The sequence below is a fragment of the Parasteatoda tepidariorum genome, chromosome 10 (genome assembly GCF_043381705.1).
Source record: "Parasteatoda tepidariorum isolate YZ-2023 chromosome 10, CAS_Ptep_4.0, whole genome shotgun sequence".
Lineage (NCBI taxonomy): Eukaryota > Metazoa > Arthropoda > Arachnida > Araneae > Theridiidae > Parasteatoda > Parasteatoda tepidariorum.
Window position 1 is genome coordinate 1,025,467 of NC_092213.1, and position 12,060 is coordinate 1,037,526.

At 27.4% G+C, this 12,060-nt stretch overlaps 1 protein-coding gene across 3 annotated transcripts in view; it reads right to left on the minus strand.

Annotated features, from left to right (window-relative positions):
* Positions 1-12,060, minus strand: part of LOC107439064 (serine/threonine-protein kinase Wnk) — a 71,054-nt gene that overhangs the window by 8,936 nt on the left and 50,058 nt on the right. For all 3 annotated transcript variants that reach the window (XM_016051538.3, XM_016051535.3, XM_016051536.3), the window contains 6 exons: positions 8,077-8,138; positions 6,826-6,943; positions 5,632-5,800; positions 5,394-5,494; positions 2,141-2,272; positions 1,790-1,865 (listed from right to left, as the gene is read on the minus strand). In XM_016051538.3, the coding sequence (XP_015907024.1) occupies positions 1,790-1,865; positions 2,141-2,272; positions 5,394-5,494; positions 5,632-5,800; positions 6,826-6,943; positions 8,077-8,138 (658 nt within the window). The remainder of the gene's footprint in view (positions 1-1,789; positions 1,866-2,140; positions 2,273-5,393; positions 5,495-5,631; positions 5,801-6,825; positions 6,944-8,076; positions 8,139-12,060) is intronic.

Consider the following 12,060-nt stretch of genomic DNA (forward strand, 5'->3'; position numbering starts at 1 on the left):
CAATGCCTTATTTTAAAATCACGTATAAATACGAAAATCAATGTTTGATATTATAAACCGCATGAGCAAATCAAGACATTGAATTTTAAAATTGCGTGAATACGAATCGCTACATAGGTTTTTAAAAAGGTGTAACTACGAATCACAATATCGGATTTTTAAATCTCGTAAATAAGAATCGCAACATACAATATTCAAATCGTGTGAATAAGAATCGCAATGTACAATATTCAAATCGTGTGAATAAGAATCGCAACATGCAAATATGAAAAGCTATGTTTGATATTAAAATCGTGTGAATAAGAATCGAGATATTAGCAGATTCCAGGCTTGGGACCCCTAAAAGGCTTGTCAGAAGCAGCGTCGTTTGAACTAAAAATCGGATCTATCTGGAGGGCGGGTAAAAAATTCGGAAAATCTTATCTGCTGCGAGTAAAAGGGGAGAAAAGAGCTAAAATGAGAAAGGATTGGTGGCTATGTAGTTTGAATTTTCTGTTCTCTTTGAAAATGGGTGAATTTTCTGAAAAAGCGGAATACTTATAAAAAAAGTGAAATTTTTAGAAAAATCTGAATTTTTGATAAAAAAGCTGAAATTCAAAAGATAAAAGTGAAAAAAGCGGAAATCCGCTAAAAAGCGGAAAAATCTCATCCCTGTTAGAATTGTCTAAAAATACCAGACAAGGTTAAGGTTACCTGCTTTGTCAACAAATATGGATGATGGCTAAGAAGGATTTGGGGTCCAAATAGGGACGATGTTCGGAGGTTTATTATCTTGGATCAGTTTTCAATTCATAGAACTACAAGTCTCTCTGAAAAATGAAAAAGTCTGGACACAGATATAATTTTAATTCTGGTAGGGTGCACAAGCTTTCTGCAGCCAGCAGATATTTCGTAGATAGAGCCCTTTAAAAGTAAGTTCATTAAGAGAATGGGTGCCCTTCATTAGGAATAAACAAAAGACTCTTGCGGAGAAGTCAAAAAGACTAACTCGGCAAGATGTGATTGGTTTCGTGTCAGCCGCTCTGGAGGTCGTCTCCGAAGAGACGATCTCAAATTCAGTTATGTGTTGTGGTATTTCCAATGCACTAGATGAAAGTGAAGACGGGCTTTTCCATTCTCGATTAGCAGAAGTTAATGTTGGATCTATAGACAATGATATCACCGATGAACTGAATGAAGAGTGTGTTAACCTTATTTTAGAGGATGACTCTGATATTTCTTTCTATATATTTTTGGATTCTGATCTCAAATTCATTTAAGTGTTGTGGTATTTCCAATGCACTAGATGAAAGTGAAGATGGGTACAGCAGAAAAATGTAAATAAATCTCCTTTCTTTTTTTTGTAATATTTTGTCATTCATATTTTTTTATTTTCTTGCTGAATTTTTATTATTTCACATATTTGCCTGTGCTGCAATCGTACCAGGATTTAAAAATAAAGGATTGCTGTAGAAGATAAGTTAGATTTACTAATTAAAATTTATATTTACTTCTTTTTGCTTTAATTATTTTTACTTTATTTTGTTTATTTTTTGTGATTCATAGTTAATTTTGCCCAATCAAATATAGTTGATTTTTTAATAACGACACTTTGCATTTTCTTCAGTACCCTTGATTCGCCCCTCTCTACAACACGGCGATTTTCTTAAAAATGGGGGGGGGGGGCACTTTATCCGTATTTTACACTATATATATGTCAGCTGCATAATTTTACAGGTGAAAGTCCTGTCAGTCAATTAGTAGATGAAACTACTCTTTTTTAATTATTTAAAAGTGATATGAAACTTACTAATATTTTTTTCCAGATACATCTTGCATAGATGCAGATCATTATCACATGATATCATTGCAAATTTCCTCTCACTCTGAAAATGTAAAATTTCAGTAAGATTTTTAAATACTCAAATTTTATAGACACAGAAACAAAATGAAACAAGTTGACAATACAATACGTATATTTATTTGGTCCACAAGTTCTAAAAAGATCGAAAGAAAGTTAACTAGTGCGTATCATGTGCATTTAAATGAAACAAAGGTAGGACGTTTATTTACATGACTGAATATTTGGTATTGAAAATCTTAGTGATGAGTGATTTTTTTAATTATTTTTTTAAACAAAATAAATAAAAGCTTAACATACTTCTTCAAGAGCCTTCACTTGCTTGAGAGTAGGAGCTTTCTTAAAAACAGGCTTCCCACCTCCTGATTCAATAATGCGTTTTAACACATCAGGTTTTGGTACTACACCAGCAGTGACGAAAAAGACATAGTCCTGCAAGATTTGTTAATTTGTGCTAAGAATCAAATGTAAAAATAGTTTAAAAATACAGTGTAAATTGTTTGGATAACTATTTGAATATGAAAATATTGATGTTTAAAAATATAGATCTAAAAGTTAATTATGATAGATTGTCAAAATTACTTATTTGTTTACAAAGTTGTTAATTATTTAAATATAAAAATTTGATTAAGTATAGAATCTCAAAGCTTTTCTAAAGACATTCATATTCTCAACATTATTTATTTGTGCACAACAATATTTTTACTAAGTTAAATATGAAAATATTCAAGTATTAAAATCATTAAAATATCTTTTAAAGTATATGGTAGAAAAAATTATTTTCATAGACATTCATACCCTCAATATTGTTTATTTGTTTACAGTAATATTGTTACTTATTTAAATATGAAAATTTTTAGTAAAATATATGGCTTCAAATATTTATTTTTAATAGACAATTATACTTTCAATATTACTTATTTAATTACAGAAAAGATGTTACTTATCTAAACATATGAAAGCGTTTAGTAAAACAAGCATAAAAGTATTATTTTGGGTGTTGAATACTAATGTTTGTGCGGTAATTCGAACACTCGCCCCTCATGATGTGATGTCCATCTTACAAAAATTTTATTACAAAACTGTTTAAGTTTATTACAGGCATGAGCTTTTGTTTACATGTCTGTTAAATTCAATTTGCTTGATATATAACTCAAAGAAATACATTATTTAAACGTTTCACAAACATAATGAAATTTTATATCAATGTGCCTATGATTATAAATAGGGCTCCTTCCAAAGTGAGTAACACATAAGAGTCAGAAATATAATTGGTTTATTTCTAGATAATCTTATACGATTTACACTACAATCATTTACAACATTTTTAAACCAAGTTAAATTAGTAACACATTGAGTCATAGATATGTATTATACCTCTCTACTAGAAAGACTTATTATTTCTTGCTCATTATGTTTTGTTTATTATGTTTTGTTCATTCCAATAAATTGGAAAACATCTCCAATTAACATAATAATTCCACTGTAACTTCCTCTTGAACACTTGCCCAAATAGTCTACAAATACACTTTTTAAATCAATAATTGTATTTGAAATATTTATTGAATAATTCTTAGTATAACTTAAATAACTAAATACTTGTTGTACAAGTGAAATATTCCTGTTTTGTTACAGTATTGTCATAATAAAATAGTGGAAAACATTATGTAGTTTCGATCTTAATGCAAAGAGCAATAAACATCCTATTATACTACAATACAATGTGGAATCTATAATTTAATCATCTTAATCATTAGCTTTAAGTACAACTCCTTGTGAAATGAAAACCTTTATTTAAAGTAGAATTTATGTTAAATTTTTCTAGTACTTTATTTAAACAACAATCTCGATTATTGTAAATACTACCACTTGCATATAATTACAGTTCACTCCCAAAATATTTCAAACTTCACTAAGATTTGAGATGCATAACCATTTAGAGTGAAGGGTCACTTGAGGACTTGGAGGTGGAGGAGGGCCGAACACGTATTTAGACATGTTAACGGCAAATATAGTAATATTTATTTAAACATTAAAGTTCTTAGCAGTAAATTTTTTTTATCAGTAAACTTAATAATATATTTTCAGAAAATTAAATGTTTTTAATTATTAAAATTCATTAAAAAATAATGAAAAAAAACTAACACTTTTTTTTAAAAAAAAAATTCCCTTTTTATCACATCAAAAACAGATTTATCAAAAAAAAAAAGTAAATAAATAAAAAAATATATAAGTAAAATAAAAATAAATAAATATTGTAGAAAATAAATTTTTTTTGTTTTAATCATATCACGCTATGCCAAAGTTACATTAAAATAAATTCTAACAAAAAAATAAATAAATAAAAATAAAACTGCAATGCTCACAGAATGAAAATATAAAAAAATTAAATATATATTAAATACTATGAATTCAAATTAAATATTTTAATTGAAGAAAATTTATAAGGTTTAAACAAAAGACTAACATAAATAAAAAAACCTTTATAGTTAAAAATAAAATTTGATACTTATTTAGTAATAAACTTCAGATATAATTTCTTTTTATTGAATTATTAGATTTTTTATATGAAAAAAGTTTTTTTTTTCAAAGATTTTTCTCTTAAAAAATTAATTAGGCAACAAGAAATTGAAATCAAAATTACAAACTGTGTACAGTTTAAAAATTTAAGTTTTCGTCCGCTTCCCTGCAAATTTATCTTCTGGAATGAAGTTCTCATGTTGCAATAATATTGAATTAAAATTAGGCATGAGATGATTATTTGGCTTTTTGTCAAAAATTCAGTTGGCCGAATGATCGACCAACGTATTTTTCGTAAAATTACTTTTCTAAGTACAATCTAAAATCGTATTTTTAATTATATTAGATATAGTATAGTTTATTATAAGAAACAGTTTTACACACATTTATTAAGTCTTAAAACTGATGTGCTAGCAAATTTATCTCCTAGAAGACAAATGGAAAACTGAAGAATTGAAACTAGATTACTTTATACTGAACCACAAGTTTTTGTACATATGTTTTTCTTTAAAAAATATATTCAGACAAGTCAATTTTGTCCTTTTTTTCAACACTTTTAGTTTTAAGAATTGAAAATTATTTTTTGGTTTCGTTATCATTTTTGCTGTTTTAATTATAGCTGGGCATTTTAACTGAACATTTCAGAGAGACTATTTGTTTATTGTCACTCTACTGTCATATAGATAACTGGTAACAAAGGAAACTGTTATTTTCAATGCTGAAGTTTTGTTTTAGAGACTCATAAGAATTTTTTTCAATTTTTCTTTGGCTTTTTCTTAATTAATTTTCTTTGTATCTGCGTTTTCATCATGACATAGCATTTTTCACATAGCGTTTCTAGTGAACTTTATTTAATAGCAATTTTTTTCTAACATTATGGTAATGTAAAAAAGTTAAATTGAGATTTCAGCAAAACAGTGGTTTTAGTCGCCTTTTTAGGTGCCAGGGGCATCCCTAATTTTACAATTGTTTGCTACACCTAATTTCAAAAATTTAAAGAAATACACATTAAAATTGAAAACTTTATTCTTACTTTAAATATGGGTATCCGCTCTTTTCTTTTCAGTACAGTTTTTAAATGGAATCCAAAAAGCTTTTCATTTTCCTGATCACTCAAAATAAAATCTTCCTCGTCTGGAAAGAGGATTAATAACAATCACAACAATGTCACTAACATTCAGGCATAAACAAGTTTTATAAATGGTCATTTTCTGGTGCTTTTTTTTCAATGTCAGAAGCTTTGATAGAATAAAAATAAACATATTGCTTACCTATGAATTTATTTTGTTTTCCTGACTCTGTGAGCCATTCTGGAGAGACTACATATTTCACAAAATGTATGGCACTTAAGAATTTCACAGTTCTAGCAAAGTGATCAGCTACAAGATGGGTACAATCTAACTCATTCTTTGCTAAGCAGCCACCCAATTGATATACAATCTAAAACAAATTAAAGTAAATGATAAATTTAAAATAGAATACATGCTTTGAAAATGCTTGCATGGAACAGAATGGATACAAGGTTCGGGTAACCTATTGGCTGATACCATACTTGTTTTGTTGATTCCTTCATTAAATTTATTGTTATATAAATTTGGGTCTTCTTTTATTATTGTTTCACTGAACCATTGCCGCAACACATATATGTTTAGGAGCTACAAAAACACTGTTATCATTTTTATTTATATAGCTACTATCAGAATGTATTTGTAAAAAAAGAGAGTTTTTAACTATTCTCAGTATAAGTTAGAGCTTAAATATTACTGATGCTATAAATTTAATGAAATATTATGTGCAATTATTTTACTACTTAAAAAGTTATTTTTCTTTTCTTTCATATGATTCCTCTGTTAGAAATGATTCAGTAATGTAGTTGTACATAGATAAAAATATCGTTGTATATAGAGATATATAAAAAAAGTAAATTACGCTACCAAGAACACTTTAATAAAAACCTGAATTATTTTTAAAATCTACAATGTCCGAAAATTTTACTGAAGAATTTATTAAGGCAGAAAATAAACCTTAATTTAAATTTAAAAAAAACTTTTTAAAATTTAGATTATTTTACATTGTTATCAAAATGCACTCTAAAATAAGACTCTCAAAATCCTGTATGCTTAAAACTTGAAGTATTTTTATGTTCTGTTATTGGGGCTACATTCATCAGTCTACAATTATATGGTTACTTTTTCACAGCTTAAATAGAATCGCATATTTTATACATAATCATTTATATTTATCATTACAGATTTTAAAATAAAAAAAAAGCAGTTCAGATTTACATTTATCACCAAATACAAGTAAATCTCTATTAAGGAAATTAAAAATAAAGCAAACAATAGAGTGAAAATGTATACAAAAGACACAAGCAGAGCCAGGAGCTTAATTAAGAAACTGCTTACGAAACTCTTCTCACCAAAATATAAGGTCAGAATAACAGTTCTTAAAAAATATAAACAAACCTTTGCTAATTCCTTGAATTTAGATAGACCCGTAATTATAACTCTCGGCTTTCTGTCAGTGTCAGGTGGATTCTGTGTGGTCAATGGAATATTTTCATCCAGTTCAGGTGAATCACTTCTGCAGTAATGAAAGTATTTAATAATTCAAAATCCATAATAAAACTTACATAATTTCACAAAATTACATCATAGATTTATTTTCCTAAAACAATTTAAATTCTTTTTTTTTTTTTTTTTGTAAACATAACAACTTATAGCATACATGATCGCAATATAAAATATTTAGATAATCATAAGGGATTTTTCCAAGTTTTACCATAAATAACATTAGCACAATTCAAAATTTTGAATTTCTGTATTAGGTCATGTTTTAAGTAGCAGAATAAAAAAATATTAGATAAAAGGTAGAAATCACTTTATAACTTATGGTCTAGAATAGATACCTGAAGTTAAGTTGAGTTTCAACTGCCATCCTGAATGTCTTGTGTGTCTGGACAAATAAAATAGTTTTTTTCTTTTTTCTTTCTCTCAACATTGAATTGAATGAGAGAGAAACCAAGTAGAAAAGACTTATTGTCAAGCATCAATATGTTATAAAAATACAGATTCTGACTTTTAGTAGTTTAACACATCTGTCTTTCTAAACAAGTGAGGCATTGTTTCTAAAGTATTGCTTAATGCTGAATAGAATTTATGAAAGTTATATAGTTATAAAAGTTTTTATGTATAAAGAACAAAGTTTTGTACTTATTTATGTATCTGACATTGCTCTCTAGATAACTGAAGTACTGTTTCATATTTATTGATTTATGCTGAACTGAAAGAGATCAACACCAAGTCTATAGAACAAGTAGATCAGAAGTCAAAATTTATACACAAAACCTTTATTAACTATTCTCTATTAATTTTATCAAAAGTCTGAGGTACAATCCTTAATGTTGGCCTCAGATGGATGGGTACTAGATTGAGATGGAGTATCTGAGAAGTTAAGGTGCCTAATGCAGGCCACATTACTACAATCGTGCCATTGGTCTCAAAATTAAGATGAATCTCCAAATTTCAGTTTGTCACATTTTGAAACCCTTCTTTCTCTCAGTAAATTCAAAATGGCAGCCAAAGCTCACCTCATAAGAGAGAGCAAACTTCAAATAATCCTTAATGAAACTTTAATTGGAACTTTTCAGGTTTTTTTTGTTTTTGCTTAGGAATTGATCTACACAGTTTCAAGAAAGAAACAATAAATTTAGTTACCTCAATCGTTTTGATTCATTCTCCTCATTTTCACCATTTTCAATTTCCCTTTTTTTCTCATCCTGAAAATAAGATTTAAAAAAAATAATAATAACTGTAAAAACATCATTTTTCAACTTTTAATAACTTAACCAGGAAACAAATTATGAATTTTCTAAATTCAGCAATAAAAATTATTAAACTATAAATAAATTCATTGGAAATATTAAAAAAAAGCAATCCTTTTTTTTTCTTACACTCACAATATTTCTCTTAATGTTGTATATTTACTTAGCACATTTAAAAAAAAAATGATACTATACATTAGAAAGGATATTATTTAGAATTACATTATTTGAAGACTTTATTTTTATTTTGAAACATAATTTTGTTATATTGTAAGCTTGTTTTAAGCCTTCTTAGAATAAACATTTTAAACAACATAGTGTGCAGCAAAGATTTTTTCCTACGCATTTTAATAAAGTTATCAGCTTAAATATTTTTACTTTGAATTGATACTTCACATTCTTATACGTAAGTATTAAGTTTCTGCCATTTACAGTATTTCAATAGCACTACAACATCATATGATAAGCAAAGTAAATTATAGTACACAAAAGACAATAAGGTATTTGTAATAAAGTAATATCTGTTTTCTCTACAGTTTTAATTCACTTTACATGCAAATTAATTTACTCTTCTGTTATTATAGTCACAATTACCTTATTAATTAGATATAGTCAATAAGTAACTAATCAGTGGTCATTAAATCAAAACTATGGTACTTAGAAAATTGGAGATGGATCTTAAATGTAGTTGCTGCTTTGACCATACCTAGATCAGCAGTTCCCAACACTAAATAATTAACCTTCTTTCCGTCGAACCCCGATTTTATAAATAAAGTTTATAAAGGTAATTGTGTAAACTATAATCTATGAAAGACTATTTTTAAAATATTTAATTAGTAGAATAAAGATTTTTTATTATTAGAATCTTAAATTAGGTTTCATGTCCGACAGTTAAATTTTCAGTTCTTGTGCTATGCCTAGTCTAACTATGAATTTGTTTTTGGTGTAACATAGAAAAGCTGAAAATAAATAAAACAAGCCATATCATGGTTTACTTTGAAATGAAAACTGCTATAAACATTGATAATGGTTATTAGAGAATCATTTTTCTTTATTAAAAAATTTTGTAATTTTATTTTGATTTGAAAAGCGCTAAAGAAAAGACATGCAATATTTTATGAATGTGTATTCTTTTCATAATTTGTTAAAACAATATATTGCTGCAAGAAACATTATATTTTCCTTTAAAAAACGCAAAAAAAAAAAAAAAAAAATTCAATATTTTATAAATACTTGTTTTTTTCATAATTTGTTCAAGAAATATTATATTTTCTTTTAAAAAAAATGCAATTTCTATTTCATTGGAATTTTTCTTAAAATATATTCATAAAGGAAAGTATAAATAAATTTTGAATTATAGTTTGGATCTAAATATAATCAGAGAACTCATCACTTGTTAGAAACTCTTCCACAGAACACTAATTGCAGATCGCAGTTTTGTGCAAACAGATAAGGCCAGTTTTAGCATTTTTTAAAAGTGGCCATTCTATCAAAAATTGAATACTTTAAACGATTAAGGAAACTATTCATATTAATAGTGTAGAGTATTTCGTTTTAAGCATTTCTTAAAATATTGTAAACAATGCAAGGTTTATAACTGAAATTAATAAAAATTTTAATAAATTTTTTTCTTCAAATATTATGAAATATTTTAAATGAAATGAACAGTATTTTGGTTCCCTCAGAGAAGATGCAAAGAACAATGAAATCCAAAAGAGGTAGCGCCGATTATCCGAACTGCTCGGGACCGAACGTGGTTCGGATAATTGGAAAGTTGTTTAAAATCTAGTTTAAATGATTATTATTTATGCACTAACTTCACACTTTTTTCAGATTTAGGACTGGTAGTAATATCTAAAATAGCTTAGTGCTTAAAAGCCTTTTTTTTTTGTTCAATTTTAAAATATTTTTTATTTATTTATTTCATTTTGAATATTTTTAAATCACATTTCAGCTTTTTATAATTTTTTGTCAATTACTGATTTTACCACGTTTTTCTTTATTTTCCATTGCAAAAGAAATCCAGCAAAGACTTTTGTTTCAAAGAAGATGCTCTTTTTTGAGCAGCCGTATCCCTTATTTTTTTTAAATAAATCAACTGAACTGGAAAAACATCATTTTGACATAGCCAATTCATTGCAATAGCTAATGAATTGCATGCTTCTATATGAGAAGGTCCACTATCTTGAACTTGATCCCCTACTTCTTCCTCTTTGTATGTGGAGTTCCGATTTTCTTTCGAAATTTCTGCAACAATTTCATCATCAGATAAAATCCTGGGTCGTTTTCAGTGTCTCGACAACAGTCTTCTATTTCTTCTGTTGTATAACCTGACATCTTGTTGTATAACCAGAAGATCTAATGGTTCAGAAACTTCAATTTTGCTTGTTTCTCTGTTAAGAATTTTATTCCAAAATTTTCTAAGAGTCAATGCTTTTACTAAATTCCAGGCATTCACTATCATCATGCATCATCAAAAAGGTTGTAAATTAAATATGGTCTTCAGACGCAGTGGATATTATTTATTCTTCTAAATTTAGAAAAAATGTCGATGAGTTAAAAAATATTCTAAACTTCAAAAAGAAAAGAAAAAAGGGAGAATTCGGTGATAGTTCAGATAATTGGATGTTCGGATAATAGGCGCTCTACTGTATTTGATTTCAAATTGAGAGAATATGAATCAGGATATGTGACTTTTAAATCATGTGAATATGAAACACTATAGCAAATTCAAAAAATGCGAAAACACGAATCATGAGGCATAATTTTTAAATGTGAATATGAATCACAATGTCTAATTTTTAAATCACGTATAAATACGAAAATTGATGTTTGACATCACAACCGGATAAACGAATCACGACAATAGATTTTAAACTCACATGAATCTGAATCACTACATAGGGTTTAAAAACGAGTAAATAAGAATCGCAATGTACGATACTTAAATCGCATGAATAAGAATCAAAACGTGCAACTTTTAAATCGGGTAAATACGAAAATCGATGTTTGATAAAATGGCGGTTTCAAAATGCATAAATACAAATCATGATACTGGATTTTTAGATCTTGTAAACAAGAATTGCAATGTACATTACTTATAACGCGTGAATAAGAATCGTCATGCGGAACTTTGAAATCAGGTAAATACAAAAATCGATGTTAGATATTTAAATCGCGATAGTGGATTTTAAAATTTTGTAAATAGGAATCACAACGTACGAAATTTAAATCGAGTGAATAAGAATTGAATGCAAAACTTTAAAATCAGATAAATACGAATATCGATGTTTGAATATTAAAATCGCGATTTTAAAAACGCATAAATACTAATCGCGATATTGGATTTTTAAATCTGGTTAATAAGAATCGAGATATTAGCAGATTCTGGCTTGGGATTTCTAAAAGGCTTGTTTGCAAATTTTTTGTTTTTGTTTAGCCATAATAAATAAAAATGTACAAGATTAATTGAATGAGCAAATAAATATTTTTACCGCTAATTTTATTATTATTTTGTTTGCTTTCGCGCTATCTAACAGGAAGCAGTGACACCTGAATTACGAAAGCAGGAACTATTTTGGAGGCACATAAAAATATGGAAAATCTCATTTTCTGAGCGTAAAAGCAGAGAAAATAGCTAAAATAAGTAAAAATGGGGAAGGGTTAGCAGCTATGACGCAGTTCAAGTTCTCTGCTTATCTCTGAAAATCGGAAATTAATATAATTTTATTTCAACGACTGAATTTTCACAAAAAGAGGAATATTTTTATATGAAAAACGAAACTTTTACAGAATCGGAGTTTTTGATAAAAAGGCTGAAATTCGAGAGACAAAAGCGAAAGCAGAAAAATCTCATCCTTGATTGTATGCTTTTCAA